The 21,232-nt window shown below is 53.7% G+C and overlaps 1 protein-coding gene across 1 annotated transcript in view; it reads right to left on the reverse strand.

The window, feature by feature from the left end:
• Positions 1–57: 57 nt before the first annotated feature.
• Positions 58–21,232, reverse strand: part of SYMPK (symplekin scaffold protein) — a 35,856-nt gene continuing 14,681 nt past the window's right edge. Inside the window, exons 10-27 of the mRNA XM_012533591.3 lie at positions 20,257–20,411; positions 18,002–18,152; positions 16,373–16,577; positions 15,358–15,508; positions 14,166–14,401; positions 12,993–13,074; positions 12,680–12,793; positions 11,495–11,642; positions 10,330–10,490; positions 8,690–8,798; positions 8,257–8,357; positions 7,537–7,627; positions 6,307–6,408; positions 2,266–2,453; positions 1,344–1,520; positions 1,056–1,151; positions 469–804; positions 58–302 (exon numbers count right to left, since the gene is read on the reverse strand). Of these exons, the coding sequence (XP_012389045.1) occupies positions 165–302; positions 469–804; positions 1,056–1,151; positions 1,344–1,520; positions 2,266–2,453; positions 6,307–6,408; positions 7,537–7,627; positions 8,257–8,357; positions 8,690–8,798; positions 10,330–10,490; positions 11,495–11,642; positions 12,680–12,793; positions 12,993–13,074; positions 14,166–14,401; positions 15,358–15,508; positions 16,373–16,577; positions 18,002–18,152; positions 20,257–20,411 (2,741 nt within the window). The 3' untranslated portion in view covers positions 58–164. The remainder of the gene's footprint in view (positions 303–468; positions 805–1,055; positions 1,152–1,343; positions 1,521–2,265; positions 2,454–6,306; positions 6,409–7,536; positions 7,628–8,256; positions 8,358–8,689; positions 8,799–10,329; positions 10,491–11,494; positions 11,643–12,679; positions 12,794–12,992; positions 13,075–14,165; positions 14,402–15,357; positions 15,509–16,372; positions 16,578–18,001; positions 18,153–20,256; positions 20,412–21,232) is intronic.

Below are 21,232 nucleotides of genomic sequence, written 5' to 3' on the forward strand. Positions count from 1 at the left end.
ACTAGCTTCTGCAGTTCCACAGCTGACACGGAGGCAAAGAAGAGACTGCACCCTTGCCCCAGACCAGCGATCTTTTTAATTTTTAAAGGCAAAGCACCGCCGGTCAAGCCCCTCCCAGGCCTCCCTGAGCTCCCAGTCCCACTCCCCTTCCCCACCAAGCCCCGTCAGCTGTTCCCCTTGGTCTCGGGTTCCCCGGCTTCCTCAGCAGTGGGGCTGGGAGTCTTCACGGTGTCTTCTCCGGCAAGGGTGAGGGTCTGGGGGCTCCGCTCTTCCTTTGAAATCAATCCGCCCGCTGCAGCTTCCTGGTGACAGGAAAATGGGGAGCGGTCAAAGCGTGGTCCCACCTCCAATATTTCTTCAGGCCGTACCCTTTCTGCCCCCTCCCCGCCTTGGGCACTCGGCGCACACACTTAACCCCAGGCCCCTGATCTTTCTCGTCCTCTGTTGCTCTGAGGTGGTCATCCCTACCTTAGGTAGGGGTCCCTCAAGACTAGAGTCCAGCAGTGCAGCTTCAGTCAGCCCCGAGTCATCATCCATGCTGATGAAGATGGCCGGGGTCTCACACTCAGGCCCCTCCTCCCGGAAATCAATGGCTTCCTCCGGCTGGGGAGGGCCTGGCCGGGCCGAGGAAGAGGACAACGACGAGGAGGACGAGGAAGGGGCTCCCACTCCCCCAGGCTTCAGCTTCTGTTCCTCCTCCAGCTGCCGCTTTAAGGCCTTCTCCTGGGCCAGCCGCAGGCCGATGAGGTCTTGAGGGGGGCGGGGGGCCGGGGGCGGTGCCAGGGCCAGGGGCTCTAAGTCATCCTGGGGGTGGGGAGGGATACACAAAAGCTCAGGGACAGGTGAGACGTAGGACCTAGGCTGCTCTCAAGAGGTTGGTGGGAAAGAAGACAGAAACCGTCCTAAGGCAGACAGCAGACTGGGTATAGGGAGTAAGGGGCAGCTGTCTCCCCATCCCCAGTTCCTTTCAGTAGAAGCCTCGGCAGAGATATGGCTGGAGTGGGTAGGAGGGGACGGGGCCTTTCTGGCCTGGGGAGGGGGCTGCAGGCCCTCACCTCTTCCAGGGGCCCGGCAGGTGCTTCCTTAGTCTCTGGCTCTTGCTTGCCGCTGGCCTCCAGGATGGTCATGATGGAGTTGGGGATGTGTGCTTGCTAGGCGAAGAGCAGGATGGGGGCGCTGCGGACAGCTCTGACCCAGAGACGCCCCACCTCACCCAGATCCTTGGTGTCCTTGACCCTCCAGAGGCCCAGACCTTCATGGCAGTGCAGGGCTCCCCTCTGCCCATCCCACCCAGTCCCCCAGGGCTGGACCCATGGGGCCACCCACCCCACACCCTGGGGTACCTGGTGGGGGGTGAAGGAACGGACGTGGGCCAGCAGGGGCTCCCGGAGCTCCGGGCACTTGTCAAAGACGGCACCCAGCTGCTGGGGTGGGAGCTGCAGGATGACCTGGAAGCTCTGGGGCTTGGTGCGTTGACAGCACTTGATGAAGCCCTCCCACACCTTGGGATACTTCCACACCTGGGCCAGGCAGGGAGGAAGCAGTCATCAAGGGGCCTGCAGGCAGCCAGCCACTCGAGAAACCGGCAGAAAGACCTTGCCAAGATGGCAACGCCTCATTTCTTTCACAGCAGCCTCTAGAGGGCGACATTAGCCCTGCAAAACCTACGAGGCCCAGATGCGGGGACTTGTCCAGGGTCACACAGGTACGGTACCAAGGGGCAGAACCAACATCTGAACCCAGGTCTGTCTGAATCTGCACTTAACCTCTAAACCAGATATTGCAAAGTAGCAACCTGTGGCCTAAATTCAGTCTGAAGGCTTGTGCATGGGGTTTGTTTTTTGTTTCATCATGGTATTTCTAAAAACAATTTCTAGCTTCTCCTGAAAAATGGAACCATCTTTCAGCTCTAGTATGCATCCTGGCTGGGTGCACAATGGTGGGGGGCAAGTGGCGGCCATACCTCTCCTGGGATGTGCACCCCCTGAAGCCTTCTGCTTGCTTCTACCACCCAACAGCCCTCACTCATCACATTGCCACCCTATACCTGTCTGACTCAGTGACCCCTAAAAAGTTGTATTGTCTCAGCAGAGGGCAGGACAAAGGAGCTGGCTGTCTTGGTAGAGCTTATTCTCTGCATCACGGCTCCCTTGGGGTAGGGGCCAAGCAGGCTGGAAAAGCCCGGGGTTTTGCCTCAAGTCTTTCTGTAGTGTGTCCTGCTGCAGTCCCCTGCTTGGGAGACTGGGGTAGTCAGGGGTGGGTTACCTGCTTCATGATGAGGCGGGAAAGGATGTTCATGACGAAGCCCCCCAGGCGGGGGTACATGGTCAGGGACTGGATGACGGTCCTCATGAGCAGCATGGGCAGGGGACTCTGCTCCATCAGCTGCTGCATCACCACGGCCAGCACCTCCGATGTGTACACGTTCCGCTCCGCAAAGCACAGGTTGGTGGCTGCGAGGAGGCGGAGAGTGGGCCTGTCCCCTTTGCCCAGCTGCCCCCTGGGAAGTGGGAGCCCCACCCCTTAGAGAACCTCAGCCCCATTATCTGCCCGTGTGAGGGGAGACCCAGCCCTGACTTCCTGAAGCTCCAGGCAAGACAGAAGACTTCCCCCACCCAGCAGAAGGTCTCCTTCTAAGGGGACCCTGTGGCCTGGTCCTTGGAAAGCCTGGGAGCTGGGTCTAAGGGAAAAGACACTTCCATCTCCTAGAAGCCCCACTGGGCAGAGTGGGAAGACTTTGGCCCTCTCTGTTTGGGGACAACCCCCAGAAAGGGTGAGGTGAGAAAGATATATTGCCAACCCCTGGGGGCCTATTCTGGCTTGATTGGTGTGGCATGGCACCTCCACCCCTACTGGAGAGGGAAACAGCTTTAACTTCCATAAGTAATCCCATAGGAGACAGAAGAGATGGTCTCCACCAGCAGGCTGGTCAAGAGGTTGCCCACTCTCAACCCAGTGCATAAGGGCTTGCGCTGGTGCTCAGGTGTTACCAGGTGTAGGATTATGTGGAAGGCACGGTCCAGAGTAATGAGAGAGGGGCAAGAGGAGGATGTCTGGGCATACGATGAGCTCCCCAGCTCAGCACCCAGTGCCAGGAAGGGCCCAAGGAGTGCTGGTACAACACAAGCACCCACGAAGGCAGGCAGACTAGGGAAGGCCCAGGGGTCTGTTCCCTCAGGAGTGGGTTGTGGTACCCCAAAATCAGTGGTGCTCGGATCCATTGTGTTAATGGGGAGACTCCAGGAACTGCCTCTGAACCCCTTCTTCCCCAAACACCACTTGCCATGTGAGTCTGTCAACCAGGAAGTTTTTATTGAGCTAGAAGAGACCCCCCAATTCTTGAGAAGCTAATGGAGAACAGGGGTGGGTGCCTATAAATAATGGGGGGTGTGGGGCTCCTATAAGGAAAAGGGGGAGGATGGAGGCATTACAGGTAGACAGGCAGGGAGGAGGCTGGAGGCAGGGTAGTGAGGATATCTAGGCTGAAGGAGCAGAAAGGAGAGAAGGTGAACAAAGTGCAAGAGGACCTGTCAGAAACCGAGGCTGTTCCTCCTCCCTTCTAGGTAGCTGCTGGCTTCTGCCTGCTCTGCCTAAAAGCCTCCAAAATCAACCCTCTTCCCTCTCCTCCCCCTCAGCTCCACCCCAGCCTCCTCCTGGGCCTCCCACCCACCCTCTAATCCACCCTCCATACAGCAGCCTGAGGGGTCTTTCAAAACCTCAACCTGGGGCTTTCCTGGTGGTGCAGTGGTTGAGAGTCCGCCTGCCGATGCAGGGGACACGGGTGCGTGCCCCCGTCCGGGAGGATCCCATATGCCGCGGAGCGGCTGGGCCTGTGAGCCATGGCCGCTGAGCCATCGCGTACCGCCACAACAGTGAGAGGCCCGCATACCGCAAAAAAAAAAAACTCAACCTGACCCTGTACCTCCCACAGGCCCTTAAGTGAGCAAGTCCACACTTGAACTGTGGCCTATGAGACCCTGTGTGGGCAGGGCCTACACGGTTATAGCCTGACCTCATCTCTTGACCAAGTCCCCTCCCCCAAACCGCCAGATCCAGCCAGGGTGCGCTCTGCAGTTCCAGAACCAGGCCACGCTAGCATCTCTCCTGGCCTCTGCAAACGTTCTTCCTGTCTCTGGGATCATCTTCTCTCCTGTTACCTCACCCCTATTCATCCTTCTGTGGTCTCAGCTCAGGTGTCCCCTCCTCCAGGAAGCCCTCCCTAACATCCCATACAAGGGAGAGTCAGTGGCTGTGCTGGGCCCCCTGTCCCAGTCCTGTTCATTTTAGACTGTTACTCTGGGGATGGCCTGTGAGCCCCAGCAGGGCAAGGCCAGGACTGTCCCCATCCCTGTTGTATCCTCAGCACTGCCCAGCAAAGGACTGAGCAGAGGTGCTCAGTGAGTTTTCTTAATCACTGAACCAGTCCACTGGACAGGTCCAGTTGTAGAAAAACTCACCAGAGAAAAAGGGTGGTTTAAGGGGAGAGTGAATGCCAGGAATGACTGCTTATACTGCTAGGCACTGGGGATTCCACTGGGGCTCAAAACAGGACTAGACTTTGTATCTGGACTTTGTATCTAGAGCTTACAGTCAAGTAGGGTTACTAGTGCAACTGAGAAAAGCACTGGTGCCTGAGCAGAGAAGCGTGCTCTGGGAACTGACTGGACTGCATGCTGGCGATGAACAGCCGGTAGGGTGACCAGTTGAAGGGTTGCCAAGAGCTCACCAATATAGAGGCTCTGTGTGGGCCTGGGTTTGTAGGAAGAAACACGTGGGGTTCTAAAGGCCAGGACTTGCTGACATCTCCAGGGCCTGGTCACTGGCTTCATGTGTGACCTGTGCTAAAGCCCTTTTTCTCCCTGGGCCTTGGTTCCCATGTATAAGATCAGGAACTAATCTGGGTCCATGAATGGGCTTTAGTGAGGTGGCAGGGGTGGGTGGGGCCTACACGGTTACCACCTGACCGCATCTCTTGACCAGGCCCCCTCCCCCAAACCACCAGACCCAGCCAGGGTCAGCTCTGCAGTTCCAGAATCAGGCCATACTAGCATAATCCGAACCTCTCAAATTGTACATAAAAACATGTGAGGGTACCGTCCTTGGGAATGGGCTCATAACTTTCCAGAGATCATCTAAGGGGCCAGGTCGTGTAAAAAGACTGCTCCTGGAGTCTCAGCTTTGAGATACTTTTCACTTTACTGCTTCCACTAGAGGCCTTAGTTCCTTCTCAGTTGTAGCGTGTGTTTAAAATTTTCATAAGCTCCTCTCTTGGCCTAAAAGTTTCTGAGAGAATTTGCTGAGGAAGACTAGGAAATAAGTCACTGAAGAAGCTACTTCAGGCTAAACATGAAACACATAAGTGGCAAGGAGGGAAAACCCCGTCCCCACTTTTAAAGGAGAGTGGAGGAAGCAAAGGACAGTTGTCTTCCGAGAAGAGCAGGGGACAGTAAGGGCTTCCACCTGTGGGGGAAAGCATGGCTTCTGGACCAGAAACTTCTTTCAGGGAGGAAGTGGAGGGGAGCGCTGAGGGAGAGAGATTGTCCCACAGGAGGCAGCCCTGGGACCCAGGATGCCATCTGCAGGAGGAACCAGCAGGACCGGGTTTCCAACTCAGATCCACCCAACTTCAGATTCTGTTTTTTTGCACTATACCACTTAGCTTCTATGTGGCCCTGAGCAAGTTACTTAACCTCTCTGCAACTTCCATTTCGTCTACAAAACGGAAGTCAGCATACTTCCCAGGTAAAGAGTGGTGTGGACTGGCAGGCAGCCTGTAAGGTACTGAGGACAGCCTGGCTCAGAGTAAGTGCTAGGTAAACAGTGACAGCAGCTATTATGAAACTGCTAACTGTGGTGAGCCCACCAGGTTGCCACCAACTCCCCTGCCCTGGAGGCACACTCTCCAGCCTCAATTGGAGGCCAGACTAGACTCCTGGTCCAACAACTGCCCTGGTGCACTCTGTCTGCTCTGCCGGCTGTGCATCTGCCCAGCTTGGCCAAGGGCTCTGCTTACTTAGTTCCTCAGGCTGGTGCTGGGAGGGAGGGGCTCCCCACCCTTCCTGAGGACTACGCTGTGTCAGTGCACAGTGGGTGCATCAGCTCCTTAGGTGGGGGGAGGGAGAAAGGAAGGACAGAAGGGGGAGAGAGGGAGAGGAACGAGGGTAGGTGTCCGGAACTCTGAGATGGGGCTGCAGGCAGCATAATCTCCGACTTGGCAGATTCCAGCAGGGGCACGTGGGCGACTGGGTTCTTCCCCAGGTCCGAAGTGGCCAGACCACTCAAGGGGGTTTGGGGGGAACGCCTCACCTTTGATGATGGACTTCATGTCACACTTTGAGGAGTCGATGTTGTGTAATGCGATGAGAAGCTCTCCAGGGTTCAGGGGGGACAAGGCTGAGTTCCCTTCACCTGCAGCAGGTGGGAGTGGCGGGGAGGTGGAGGAGATAGTATGGAGGCCTAAGAGACAGGTCCAAGTCCCCCCAATTGGGGGGGAGCGGCAAATGAAGACAGGCGCCCTCTGGGATTAGGGGTACAAAGGGCTAAAGTAGCGGAAGGAGGAGACTGAGAATGCAAAAGGAGGGGCCTGAATGCAACAGCAGCTAGAAAGCCATCCTTCACAACCGGAGGGCATCATCAGAGGCCTTCATTGTGCTCTCCTCCTCCCCAGCACTGGGCTCCTACCCTCGTTAGGGCAACATCTAGTGTGATTCGGCTGCTCTCCCCCACACTTGCCCCAGGCTGGGCACCCATGAGGGCAGAGCTAGGACGAGCTCATCCCAGGTGCCCAGCACAGCACAGATACTGAGGGGAATTCGCTGGACAGGAAAGGCTGGGGCAGGCAACAGACTTGCAAACAGTGCTTGAACTGAATGCCACAGTGGAGGAGGCTGGGGGAGATGGCAGTCTTCTGGTGGGGTTTTGAGGGTCCCAGTCACTCTTGTGTGTATGTTTTAAATCACCAAATTACATGTGGAACAGACAGCCTCCACCCTCCTTAGCTCCAGCCACTGGGGTGAGGGGTGAGGAATCTACCCTATGCCACTTGGTAGTCTTTCTAGGTTGGAAGTTTTCTTTCTTTTTGACCAGGTCAAACAAAGACCCCTCACCCACAGCTGGAGGGGTTCAGGCAAGAGCTAAGGAAGGGCAGGAGTGCAGCCCACGTTTGAGGAAGAGTAGTTGGGTCCTAGAAGGCAAGACGCTTATAGAGAGTCAGACCTCAATTCCACAATTTTGTCCCCATTGTGGATGAAACCATCATCCATGTATCACAGGAGGGTGACCTGGGCGCTCTGGGATAGACGTTGAGATGTCGCCAAGTCTGGACGGTAGCCCCAGAGAGCAAGATGAGCCCCCACCCCTTCCTCTCTAAAGATGGCATCCCTCCCCCAGCATGCCGCATCTCACCTCCAGGACCCCTTCCTCCTGCCACCTGAGGTGGGGTCTCCTGGGGGAGCTGGGGCACAGGGAGCCACGGGGGAGGGATATGAGGGCCAGGGCTGAGCTGGCCTCTGGTGGGGAGGAGAGCACATCACCTACCGTGCTGGGTGCCCAGCAGGCGGTTGAAGACCTCCTTCACCACTATGGGGTTGAGTTTGATGAGCTTTGGCAGGGCCTGGATCACTTCCTTCTACAAGGACAAGGCAGGGGAGGCAGGTCAGATACACCCGCCCACCTCCTCCAAACAAGCCTCCCCACTGCTCACCCTGGGGAGGTGGGGGGCAAGCTCTGGCCTCACCAAGCCCCTTCAGTGCTTTCCTCCTCTCACTTCCTCTGGTCCCTCAAGGCTGAGCTTTCCCAACTCTCTGGGCCTGACTCAGCCCCAGCCTCATCAACCCCCATCTGAGCCCCCTGGGCCAGCTCAGTGATTCTTCCTGCAAGTGGAGGAGATGGAGGCTCACCCAAGGTCCCACAGCCTGTTAGGAACAAGACTGAGCATGGGCAGCGGATGCACATCCTCAAGGGGAGGTGCCTCCTACGCTAGGAAGAGTGCTGCTTCCGTGGTTACATTTAGGTCTCAGGACAATCTTGTGTGTATGGGGGGTGGGGGAGGCGAGGAGGGTGCATCACTGTGATACTCACTTGACAGAGGAAGAAACTGAGGCTCAGAGAGGGGAGCGGCTTGCAAAGTGGACATTGACCCAGACAAGCCCCAGAATGTGTTTACAAGCATCTGACATGGGCACCTGCCTACCTCCTCCCCACCCCTGCCCTGCCACATCCTCGTCAGTGGGGGCATCGAGGCATCCAGCTCCATACCTTTTCCAGCCCATTGAGCACAGGGATGAGGAAGCGGACGTCGGGCAGTCGCTTGTGGTAGAGATCCCGGACCCGCTTCACCAGCTCTGGGGAGGGTGGGACTGCAGGTAGAAGCAGCAGGAGGCACAGGTGTTGGGGGTGGTGGGGTGAAGGTGAGCTCCGAGGAGGAGGAGAAATGGTGGTGGGTGTGTGGGGGGGCAGGGAGGGGCAACTCCATTTCAGAGCAGAAGTCCTTGGCCCCTTGCTTTCTCAAGTGCATTTAGCAATACACTCTTCCACATGGAGAAACTGAGGCCCAAGGATGGGGAGAGACTCACAAGAGGGCCAAGCATCTGGGGACCCAGCAGCTCTGATCCCCAGGCCCGGGGAAGGGGAAATGGGGAAGACCTGGGCAATGGAAGAAAAGGATGAAAGGTAGGGTCCCAGGGGGCACCTTTGTCCGTGAGGCTGTGCAGACAACGTGTGACCAGTGTCTCTGCCCCCTTGGGACAGTTTTCCACCAGCAGGAGCAGCTCGGGCGAGTTCATGCCCATTCCTCGGATCTAGATGTAGAGAGAGGGATGACAGGGAAGGCCCGGGGAAGGGGCTAGGTGATGTGAGGACGATGAGGGGCCCAGGGTGAGAGCTCGGGGAGGCCCAGGTGTCAGGGGCCGGGTGGATGCTGGGACTTGGGAGTAAGAAGTGGCGACAGAGAGAGTAGATCTTAAAAGTTCTCAATAGAAAAAAATCGTTAATTCTGTGAGGTGATGGATGTAAATCAAACTTATTGTAATAATCATTTCCCCATATATACATATATCAAATCACTATGTTGTATACCTTAAACTAAGATAATGTTATATGTCAATTATATCTCAATAAAACAGGGGAAAAAAGTATTGGTGACAGCGTTCACAGAAGTGGGGGGAAGGGGAGGGAGCGTTGGGCAGAAGCATCTCCGTCTCTTCCACCCAATCTCACACAGACACAGGCTTCCTGCAGCTCCTGAGCCTTCACCCATGCTGCCCTTCTAGGCAGACCGTGCCTTCTCTCTGCCATCTCTGACTTAACCTGAGCTTTAATGCCCAACCTGTCCTTCGGTTCCTCGGTGAAGACTTTTCTGGCTTCTGTAGGCGCCCTGCCCACCCACCTCTGTGACTGCCAGGGCCCTGGCTTGGCTGCGTGCTCAGACCAGGGCTCGGACCTGCTGCTGCTTCTGCAGGCTTCCCCCCAACCCACCACAAACGCCAAACACAGGGAGCAGAGGGCCAGGCTTCAAGGGTTCATGCCTTCCTCTGCCCCATAAATCTTTACAATTCCAAGTGGAACTGCCAGTCTTTGCCCTCGAAGAGCTCAGAGTCTGGGTGGGCTCACCTTGAGAATGGGGAGAAGAATCTGCTTCTTCCTCACACCGAGCCTATTACCCCCACATTACAGGTAAAGACACTGTTGAATCTGGGGGGTGGGTATGTGGGAATTAATGTACCACACTTTCTCCTTTTGTTTATGTTGGAAATTCTCAGTAATAAAACGTCAGCGACAGAAATATGAAAAAGTAGTTTCAAACCCAGCTACAAATCGGAACGGCAGACGTTCTGAATTTTAGGGGCCAGTCTGTAACTGAGATGCTTCTCTTGTGGGTGACCCTGGGGTTCCAGAGAGGAGCAGGAGGGACTTAGGCAATGACAACTAAAGATTCCTGTCAGCAAGGCAGGGGAAGGACAGCTCATAAATGATAACAGTGACACAGATGTTTACATGCATGAGGTCACGGAATCCCTCCAACAAGCTTGGGGGACTGAATTGTCTTCCCCGTTTTTACTGAAGGCTGCAAGTTTACGCAGTGAGAAAGTGAGAGGCGGAATGTGAACCTAGGTCCATCCAACTCTAGGCTCTTAACTGCGGGGTTACCCTGCTGTCTTCTCAGGAGCAGATGGAAGTGTGGACTACCCGCAAGTGACACAGCTGCTCAGCCTGGGGTGACAACCCTTAGTGCTCAGCACACACAAGGAGAATATACCAGGGGAAGGGCTGGAGTTGGGGACTGAGCCCCACCCATGGGTGGGCAGAGCCTGGTGGGCTCAGGGGCCTCACCGGCTGTTCGATGACCCTCAGCACTGTCCTCTTGATGTCAGCGATGGCCTCAGTGTACACGGCTGCCAGCTCATGGATCAGCTTGTGGTTCTGAGGCAGGAGGGCCAGGTAGAGGTACAAACACTGCTTTACTGTCTCCTCAGTCCAGGGCGCTGCCACCTCTAATAGGGCAGGGGGTGAAGATCAGGGCGGCCCCACTCCCCTCCCACCCCCAGCATCTGGCTCTTCTTGGGGGACAGGCACATAAGGGAGCGGGCCTGGGAAGCAAATTGTTTGGGCAGGAAGCCAATCATCTGGGAAATGGGGTGGAACCAGGACTGCTCCCCTTTCAGAAGTCTCTGCACTAAATTCCCATCTGGTCTCCTCTGACCACCAATCCATAAGGCGGTAAGAGAGATCTTTCCAAGTTCTGACCCTGTCCCTCCCCTGCTCAGTGCTCCCACGACTGTCCTATGCCCTCAGGATAAACCCCCAGCTCCTCACCTTGCTCCACCTGCCAGGTCCTGTTCAGGGTGGCCTTGCCTCTGGGGTTGTGTGCTCTGGTTACACCCTACTTTTGACAGTCCCCCAGGGCCCCCACTTTGGAGCCTTTGCATGTGCTGCTCTGATGCCTACAACACTGCTGCCCAACTCCTCTTTCTGTACCTCCTCCTCTGGGTCTCACATAGCCAGTACCTCTCCTGGGAAGCCTTCCTGGCACCCAGGCTGCACCAGGGCTCCTGTGCTCCTCGAAGGCCCTGTGCTTCCTGCCACAGCCTGAACCTTCCAATTTAATGGTCCCTTCCCCTGGGGCCCGGGTCTCCCTGTCTGCAATTCTGGAGGACCCAGAGCTTTGCTGAGGAAATTGGCCTGCGATGATCCGGCCTGGCCTTTCCTGGAGCCCCATCAGTGTCTAGCTCTCCTTGTCCTCGGCTTTCAGCTCAGCTGTCTACTCCTTCAGGATGCTCTCCCTGACCCCTCACGCTGGGTCAGGCGCTCCCTCTGGGCTTCCACAGACTCCTAGTTTCGCCACCTGAGGCCTGCTCGTTCTGGTTATTACTGTCTGGCTGTCTTCTCTAGCAGGCTGGGAAGGGCTCAGCTTAGATCCAGCTCTGTCCCCAAGACCCAGCCCAGAGCCTGAGACACAGCGGGTGCTCAATACACCTCTGAAGAACCTGCACCAAACCTGTGTCCTTGTCGGCTCCAAAGAGCACAGATGGCGGGTTGGGGTGGACCAAGAGCTGTAGGTAGTTGAGGGCAAACTTCTCCACATACTCTCGTAGCTGTTCCTTCTCGTACATGCGCTTGATGAATAGCAAGGCCTGGGAACGCACCTGAGGAGAGAGTGGGGGAAGATGGTGGAGGGGAAGACAGTTGTTCTGAGCTTGGCAGCACCAGTGTGAAAACAAGCCGAAGTCTGAGAGAGGCCCAGATGGGCTGACTTACCTGTGCCCAAGACTGGTCACCGGCTTGGAAGAGAGGTTTCCTGGCCAACCTCAGGGCCCTGCACCACCTCACCATCTACCTGCCCAGCCCCACCTCTTATCGTTCTTGCCTTGCTTGCTTTACTCCAACCAGAAGGAGTTTTCCTCAGTTCCTCAAAAGTAACAGCGTTCTCCCTGGCTTTGAGACCTGGCACAAAAGGTTCCCACTGCCTGGCGTGCCTGTCACTGGCTGTATCCTATTTCACTCAGACATCCCCTGCTGGGAGCCATGAGGACAGGGCCTGGTCTGGGGCAGTGATTTGTCCCCAAAAGCACCACAGGGCTGAGCCAGGGTGTACAGTGAGGGTCTGCTGAATGAATGGACACAAGACATCAGAAAGGAGCTGGCAGGAGGCTGGAGCAGGGTGGACCAAGGGCCCTCTCAATCACACACATGCACACATGCTGTTCCCTCCGTCCAGGGAACACCCGTCGACTAATATTTCAGGTCTTGGCTCACACGACCCCTCCTCCAGAAGCCTTCCTTAGACCACCTCCCTTCCTCAGCCTCCAGGGTTCCGCCACCGCACACCCTACTCCACTCCTGGCACTGAACACACTGTGTGGGCCACAATGGCTCCCCTCCTGGTCAGCGCTCCCCCAGGTTCCAGCACACCACCAGGCCTTGAGAGGGGCGCACCAACACGGGTGGAATAAGAGCGAAAATGGGACTGTCCTTCCTGGGAGGCGGTGAGTGTATATATGTGTGTATATTCTAAGCAGCCTCATGCCATCGTAAATGGAAAAACCACCACCACCACCAAAAAACTGTTGCAAGAAGGACATTAGGCCCAGAAACTTTCAGGGGAATGTGGAAAAGACTGGGCTGGTTACTTGGGACAGAGGAAGGACTGAGTGTAACCCAGCAAAGGGCGACGGGGGATCACCTTGTCCTTCTCATGGGAGCTGAGGTCTAGCAGAACATGCAGGTACTGGAACTGGCGGGACGGGCGCTTGAAGATCAGGTCTCGAAGAGTGGACATGCCCAGGTAGGTGCGACTCTGCAGCAGGAAGGAAGGGAACCAGAGCTGAAGGCACCCGCGGTGTGCCTTTAGGGTGTCTCCCTTGCTTCAGTCAGATCTGGTCCTAGACAAAAGCTCCTGGTCCCTCACAGAACCCCCCGCCACAGGCTGCAACAAGTCGGGCTCCTGCCCGCACCACAATGTTGGGGATGCAGGCAGATCTGCCGCCCATCCTCACCTCATCCTCACAGTACTTGCGAATCACCTCCAGGGCACTCTCAGTGATCAGCGGCGCCTCCAGTACAACCTTGGTGAAGATCCTTCCAGAGAGGGAGGGACAGTGAACGGCTGCAGAGAAGGGGCCCCCTGGTTTCCCTGTCCTGCTGATCGCAGCTCACAGCTGGCAGGGCCCCCCGCCTCACAGAGAGCTCGCTCAACCCCCTGGGTACAAGCTTTGGAGGCAACAGAGCAGGGTTCAAACGCTGCCAGGTGGGTGTCTTGGGCAGAGACTGCCTCTCTGAAACTCAGTTTCTCCCCTCTGTCAGATGGGGATTTCTAGCTGCGGGCTGAGAAGGCCGTTTAATACAGCAATGGGAGGGAATGATGGGGGCTGGAAAGGGTGTTGCTATTTTAGACGTGATTTTAGACGAAAGGCTGCTTTGAGATGACACTTTAGTCAATGCTGGCAGATGAGGAAGAGCCAGCCATGCAAGGAGTAGGGGGACAGCATTCCAGGTAGAGAGAACAGTAAGTGCCAAGCCCTAAACTCATCATGTTTGAGGAACAGAAGACTGAAGGCCAGCCAGTGCGGCTAAAGATTGGGGGCAGGAAAAAGCAGAGAGGTAAGAAAGGAGGCTAAAGAAGTTGGTAGGGATTGGATTACACAAGGTCTCATAAAACACAGTAAGAAAGTTGCATTTTATCTGGAGGACAACTGAAGGTTTTTAGTGGGGAATAACAACACGGTATTTACATTATAAAATGTCACCTGCGCTGCTGTGTGGAGAATGGATAAATTGGAGGTCAAGGACAAGGAGGAAGCCACAGAACTGATTCAGGCAAGAGATGGGGATGGTGAGAAGTCAACCCCCAGAACAAGACTCTGAAACAGGCACTGTTATTTATTCTATATTATATGAGAAAACGGAGGCCCAGAACTGAGTGACACAGGTCAGTCAGAGCAAGCAGCAGAGCTGGGAAACAAGCCCAGGGCACGTGACCCAGAGCCTACAGTGAGGTGACATTGTCTGCGTGTGGGGAGAGTGGGGAGAGAAGGGGGACTTGGGATAGGCGCATGGAGGATTGACTCGGGTGCCGATGAAGACAGAAGTGGTCAGAAACTAGAAAGAAAAGGCAGGACACAGGTGGGGGGACTCTTGGGGACAGGAGGGTGCAGGGCCATCCCCCTCACCCATCCTTCTGGTCTGGCTTCTCCTGAAGGCCGGAGAGCAGGCGGATGAGGCAGTCCTCATACTTGTCCAGGGTGCCCGCGGCACCAGCTGCTAGGTAGGTGTTGTACTCCTGGTAGAGCCAGGCAAAGGCCAGGTCCAGGCGGGCCCGCACATCTTCCAGGATGAAGGACAGGACCTCGGCCTTCAGGCCCGAGTCGAACTGAGTCACCAGGCTGGCCAGGATCTTTATGCGCACCTGACGCGAGCAAGGGTCTGTGTTGGCGCGGGGGTGGGCAATCCCAGGCACCCCACGATGGTGCCCTGCAACTACTCCCGCCCAGCCTCAGGGACCCCCAGCGCAGACCCGGTGTTAAGTGAGGAAGGAAAGGTGAAGAACCTTATTCTCAGTAGGTCTCATTTGTATGGAAGAAAAAAAAATGAAAAGGGAGAAAAACAGTAATCATCACGGAATAAAACTAGAAGTAATCGCTAAAATTTCTAGGAGTAATATCTAAATTGTAAATATATGAAATTACAAATATCTAAAATATATCTAAATATCTAAAATGTATCTAAAATATAAATATCTAAATTTCTAGGAGTAATATCTACATACTTAGGTACACAGAAAAAGATCTTGAAGGATTCCCTTCATTTGTACATTGGTCGCCTCTGTGGAGGGGATGGCATGCAGTGCGGGCCAAAGGAGACTTACAGGCCCTCTGTGGCCTGGAAATATTTTTTTAACAGAGAGAATACGTTCATATACTATTTGGTTAATTAAAAATAAACTTCAAAAAAATAGGGAAAAAGTCGCTCGACTGAGGTTACAATCCCAGGAAGTGGCAGAATCAGGATTTAAAGCAGGTGTGTGAGTGTTTCTGAAGCTAACGAACAAGAATACTGTCAATCACAAGGAAGAAAGAGCATCATGGCAGCCCGCACTCGCAGGGCTCTTCCTTGCAGCCACCCTGTGCTGGGTGAGAGCGCATGCGTGTCCACACGTTTCCTCCTCCTTGTCACTTGTGTGGAGCTGCTATCTCTTCGTTTTATGGGACGACAGAGTAAGGCTTGGAGAAGTGGCCAGTGAACGGCAGAGCTGGAATCTGGAGCCAGGGAGGTTGACCCCGGGGCCTGTCTCTCTGCTGGGATGTGAGGTAGACTCTTGGGGAGAGGGACTGGAAGGATGGGCTGGGGGGTACAGAGGCACACCTGGGCTGCCCCGCTGCAGGCCACGGCCTTCTCAGCCCGCAGGATCCGCTTCACAGCGCCCAGCTTCATGGCCTCAACCTGGGCGTCTGTCAGGGGCTTCAGCACATCACTCAGACGGAAGATTTTCTTGCGCCCGCCGGCGCCTGCCAGCCTACATGGGAGAGTAGGGACAGGGACACGGTGACTCGGAACACCCTTTCTGGAGCCCAGGCCCACCCCAGGCCATACATACAAAGACACCCCCCACACTGTCTCTCCAGCTCCCCTGTGACTCTGAGGCACGGCAGGGCGCAGGGTAATGGGAAGGAAGAGGATGCTATTTCGGTTTTGTAAACAGCATCTCAGGGAAGGCCTCTATAAGGAGCAAGCAACGTGTGACTGGAGATCTGAGTGAAGCGAGGGAATAAGATCCACAAATATCTGGAGGATGAGCTTTCCAGGCAGAGGGAACAGGAGGTGCAAAGGCCTTCAAGTGGGAACCTGCTTGGCTGTTCAAGAAATACCAAGAGGCTGGTGTGACTGGAGGAGGGAGGAAGGGGAATGGAGAGCTCAGAGGGGCAGCAGATCAGGCAGGGCCTTGTTAGCAAGCCTTGGCTGGGGACAGGACAGGGACTGGCTGGATTCTGTGGTCTTTCAGGCAGGTAATGATGAGGACGATGACGGCAGCAACCAGCAGCTCTCCCTACGCGCTAGGATCATGCTCAGCGCTTTCTACATCATGATCCCTGTCCACCCCAAGAGTTATCTGATTTAATCATCTAACCATCACTGTGAACTCGTTTAGTTCTCCCTCATCCTTAGAGAGAGATACTATCATCCCATTCCAATTTTAGATATAAGTAAAGGGTGTTTTTTCTAAAAGAAAACAACAGCTAAGCCTTAGTGGTTAGGGCATTGACTCTGGAATCAGACAGACCCTCATCCAGACCGATCTCTGTTTATGTGTCTTTGTCTGTCACACACACACCAAGAACCAGGCCTCTAGTCCTGCACCAGCACCTGCAAGGGGACTCACCGGGGCTGCGTGACGGGGATGATGGGCTCTGGCCTCCTCTTGGCCTGGGGCGCTTCCTCCTCCAGAGTGGACATGGAGCTCAGGGAGCCCACTACCGAGATGGCCTGACCCTGAGCTGACAGGCGCCGCTTGATCAGGACACTCTCCGGCTTCACCACCTTCTCCTCCTTGGGCTCCTCCTTGCACTGTTTGGTCTGCTCCACGCCTGAGGGGGAGGCAGCAAACAGGCTCTTGGCATGTCAGACCCACCCGCTCCCACCCAAGGACCTCCTGTGAGACAGGTTCTACTCTAAGCCTTGTACACACAAAACTCATTTAAATCTGCAAAATGCCTTTCTGGAGCAGGTACCTTCTTCATCCCCATTTTGCAATACAACAACGGAGACTCAAACTAGAAATGTCCACTCACTGCCGGTGGGAGTAGTAAATGGTATTGCCACTTTGGAAAGCTGATGAGCAGTTTCGAATAGCACTGAACATACCCAAACTCACGACTCAACAATTCCACTCCTTGGTATAAACTCAAGATAAATGAGGGCACATGTGCATCAAAACACCTATACACAAATGTTCGCAGCAGCTTTATTCACAATGGCCAAGAACTATAAACAATCCACAGGTCCATCAACAGAGGAGTGTGGATAAACCAACAGTGGCCTATTCACATAATGAAGACTACTGAGCAATAAAAAATAAACTCTTGGTTCACACAGCAACATGGATGAACCTCAAAAACTTATGCTGATGGGACCTCCCTGGTGGCGCAGTGGTTAAGAGTCCGCCTGCCAATGCAGGGGACACGGGTTCGATCCCTCATCCGGGAAGATCCTACATGCCACGGAGCAACTAAGCCTGTGAGCCACAACTACTGAGCCTGCGCTCTAGAGCCCGCAAGCCACAACTACTGAAGCCTGCGTGCCACAACTACTGAAGCCCGTGCGCCTACAGCCCGTGCTCTGTAACAAGAGAAGCCACCGCAGAGCAACAAAGACCCAACACAGCCATAAATAAATAAATAAATTTATAAACAAAACAAAACCTTATGCTGAGCAAAATAAGCCAGACTCTATGATTCCATTTACAAGAAGTTCAAAACTAGAAAAAACGAATCTGTGGAGACAGAAGTCAGCACAGTGGTTGTCTCTGGACAGGGGATGCTTTGAGTGTCGACTGGAAAGGAGCAAGAAAGAATTTTCCAGAGTGTTGGTAACAGTCCTTCTCCATCTGGGTGATGGCTACACTGGTGTGTTCACTTTGTGAAAACTCACTAAAGTGTATACTTAAGAGCTGTGTGTTTCACTGTACATAATTTATACCTCAATAGTACTGTTAGAATCGGAAACCACCTGGGGCTCAGAGAGGTTAAGTAACTTGACCAAAGACACACAGCTATTAAGTGGCTGAGGTAGTCTCGTTCAACTCAGACCTCAAACCCAGGTCTGCTGGATTTCAAAGCCCAGGGCCTGAAACTATTGAGTGGTCACTGTATCTATGGGACCTGTAACTATTTACACCTAAGATCGCATGATTTTCCATCTGCAGCACTACAAAGAGGTGCTCTTCCACTAAGGAGAACCCAGTGGCCACAGTGCCAACCCCTGGCCCTGGTCAGCTCCATGTGACGCTCACCTGGCCCCAGTCCTGCGGCCGTCATCTGTGTGGCCATGAGCCGAGCCAGGTGCTTGATCTGGGCTTCAGTGCCTGCTGACTCCACTGGGGTGTAGATGGCTTGGAAGGAGGCGGGCATGGCCTCAGGCAGGTACACCATGCTGATGAGGACCTGCAAGATGCCCAGGAAAAGGAACCTTCCCTTACTTATTGACTCAACAAATATTCGTTCCACACCCAGGCCAATGCTGGCAAAATGGCAGTGACTAGGACAGACCTGGGCCTGCTCTCATGCAGCGCAGATTCTTGCACAAGTCAGAGAGAAGACAAGTACCGATGCAGTGTGGTGCACGAGGGAAGAAGTAAAGGGTGCCAGGGATGGCTTTGGCTCCCCAGGGCAGTGGCACATAGGCTGAGAATTGAGAGAAGGGCCAGAATCAGAGTGACACAGAGTGAAGTCTTGCAAGCGAGGGGTTGGGGGGTAATATATTCCAAGTACAGGAAGGCTAAGAGGCAGCAGAGCTGGTACCCTGCCCGGTGAGCGGAAGGAGGTTCAGTGACACAGTATAATATGAACCAGAAATTGACTTAAAAAAAAAAAAATCAGTATCCTAATAGAGCACATCCATGTCTGTCAGGAATTGGTAACAAAAGATAATCTCAAACTCCCTACAGGCTTGGAAGTTTAAATGCATGCTCTTAAATAATAATAGCACAGAAAGATAATGAAATAACTACAAATCAAAATGTGTAAGATACAGCTACAACGGTACTTAGATGGAAAATCAGATCCTTAAATGCTTACACTGGAAAAGAAAACTGAAAACTAATAAGCCAAGCATTTAACCTTGGGGAAAAACATTCACAGAAAGTAACATGAAAGAAATAAAGACAGCAGAAATAAAACGGAAAAGGTTACAAAAGATTATCAACAAAACTTAACAGCCAGTCCTTTGAAATGACTGAAACCAACCGAATCTACAGCAAGAATAAACAAAAAAAGAGGAAGGACACAGTATTAGGGACAAAAAAGTGGTACATTACTACAGAGACAGCAGGTATTATAAAAATAAAAGAATCTTATGAACTTCATGCTGATAATTTGACAAAGACAATTTCCCGGAGTGTGACAGGGATAGATAAGGTACAACAAGTTAATGGAAGCCAAATCAGACAGGGTCTAAGGCAAGTTGAATTTAAGTTTTATCTGGAAGGAAACAAAGCTTTGGCAGGGATCTGAGCAGGGGAGCATCATGACTTGTACTTTACAAACATGCCTCTGCCTGCCACAGGGAGAGTGGAAGGCAGAGCCAGGGAACAAGCAGGTAGTTCTCTGTGTGAAAAGGGTGGGGCCTGGAGAGGGCATGGGCCATGGGGAATGGAGAAGAGGGGAAAGACTCGGCCTGAGGGGGAGGCAAAGAGTTTAGCTCCCAAGTTTCTGGTGTGGGGACGAGAGGCATGTGTGCCAAGAACACAGGAGGGGCCGTGGGCCTGTAGAAGAGTCGGCGGAGAAATCTCCCAAGTTTAGTTTTGAAACGTTAGGTCCGAGGTGCCCGTGAAACACCCAAGGCGAGAAAGGTGCAGGAGGTGGCCGCGCGCCCAGGCCCAGAGCTCACCAGAGACCTGAGCTGGGGACAGCTCCTCGCCACCCCATCACGCAGCCACCAAGCCCCTTGGAGGCCCTAGGCAGAGAGAAGGGAAAGCTGATGGTGACTGCTGTTGAGCATGGGAAGAGGTATCTATTCTCCACGAGCACCCAACAGAAAGGTCTCGGTGCTGCTACAGCCAGAGGACTGATGTGAGACACCCCACCACTCCAGCTCCCCTCATCAACTCAAACCAGTGGTTCTTTCACTTTGAAGCAGGTCATCTTTGAAAATCCAAAGAAAACACTGGTCATCCCACCCCACCGATGCCAATCCTACACCACCTGGCAAACAAGTCATGGGGTTCACTCTCCAGTTAACAGACCCTCCCTGCAAAGGAGAGGAGAGAGAGTGCGAGTGCGTGGGTCTAGATGGAGACTCAGAAAACCCAAAGGGGGATGGCGGGGGCAGTGACAAGTAACCTCCTGAAGGAGTAAAGATCATGCAAGAAGAGGTCCATCCAAAGCGAGGAAGGCCCACTGGACCACACCCTCCCCACACTGAAAACAGAAAAGTGTTTCAGGTCTGATGTCATCTGGAAAGGGTGGGCAGTGTGGAGCGGAGGGGCAGAGAAAAGACTAGAGACCCTTCCTCCCTGCCTGGTGGGAAATGGCCCCCACCCATCCTCACCAGATTGGCCACATTGTCAGGTGTCAGCAGAGGCTGTAGGAACTCGGCTGTGATATCTGTGTCTGACTGGCCTGAGATCTGGGCCGAGGCCTTCGAGGTCGCTGAGGGGCCTGGCTCCAAGTCCTTGTCCTCGTCGTCTTCCCCCAGGTTGGGCTCTGGGATAGAGAAGGAGAAAAGATGATGGCGCTAGAGAGGGCAGCAGCCCTCCCCTCCTCCCAGGCACCCCCACTGGTCCCTGCTCCCAGGCAGCCTCAGCAAATAGAAGCAGTGCAGCAGATGAAGACCTCTGTGCCATATGACCCTGGGGAACTACCTGCCTCTCTCTAGGCCTCAGTTCTCTTCATCTGGGAAATGGGAATAAGCCATACCAGCCTGGCTGATCAAACTAAGCTCCAAAAGACAAAAAGGTTAAGTAATAAGTTCACAGAGCTTTACTGTTTAAAAACACCTAAGTTTGAAACAGTGCTCAACCTCACCAGGAATCAGGAAAATGTAAAAACATCCTAATAAGACAGCGAATTTGCCTATATGATTGACAAAAAATAAAAAGGTTAGTAGTGACAGTTGTTAATAGGGGTGTGAACTGTGGAAACGTAAACTGGTATCGCCTTTTGGAAGGGCAGTTTGATAGTAGGTCAATATTTTAAATGTGCACACCTCTTCAACACAGCAATTCCACTTTTAAATATCTACCCTAAAAACTTACAGATATAGCTAAGGTAAGATGTACAGAGAATTCACTGCAACACTGACTGTACAGAGATATGGCATACAGCTTCTATCAATAACAGGCTGGCTGACTACAAGCACAGCAGTTCTAGCTCAAGGGAAAAAACTAACGTGAACCTTAGAGAAAAGCCTTTGTGTGCAAAGATGTTCCTTGAAGCTGTATTTATAAGAGTGGAAAAGCTGGAATGTTCAATAGAGTAATGATTTAAGTAGATTAAGGCAAAAATATGATGATATGTTATGCAGT

Source organism: Orcinus orca, chromosome 20 (genome assembly GCF_937001465.1).
Source record: "Orcinus orca chromosome 20, mOrcOrc1.1, whole genome shotgun sequence".
Lineage (NCBI taxonomy): Eukaryota > Metazoa > Chordata > Mammalia > Artiodactyla > Delphinidae > Orcinus > Orcinus orca.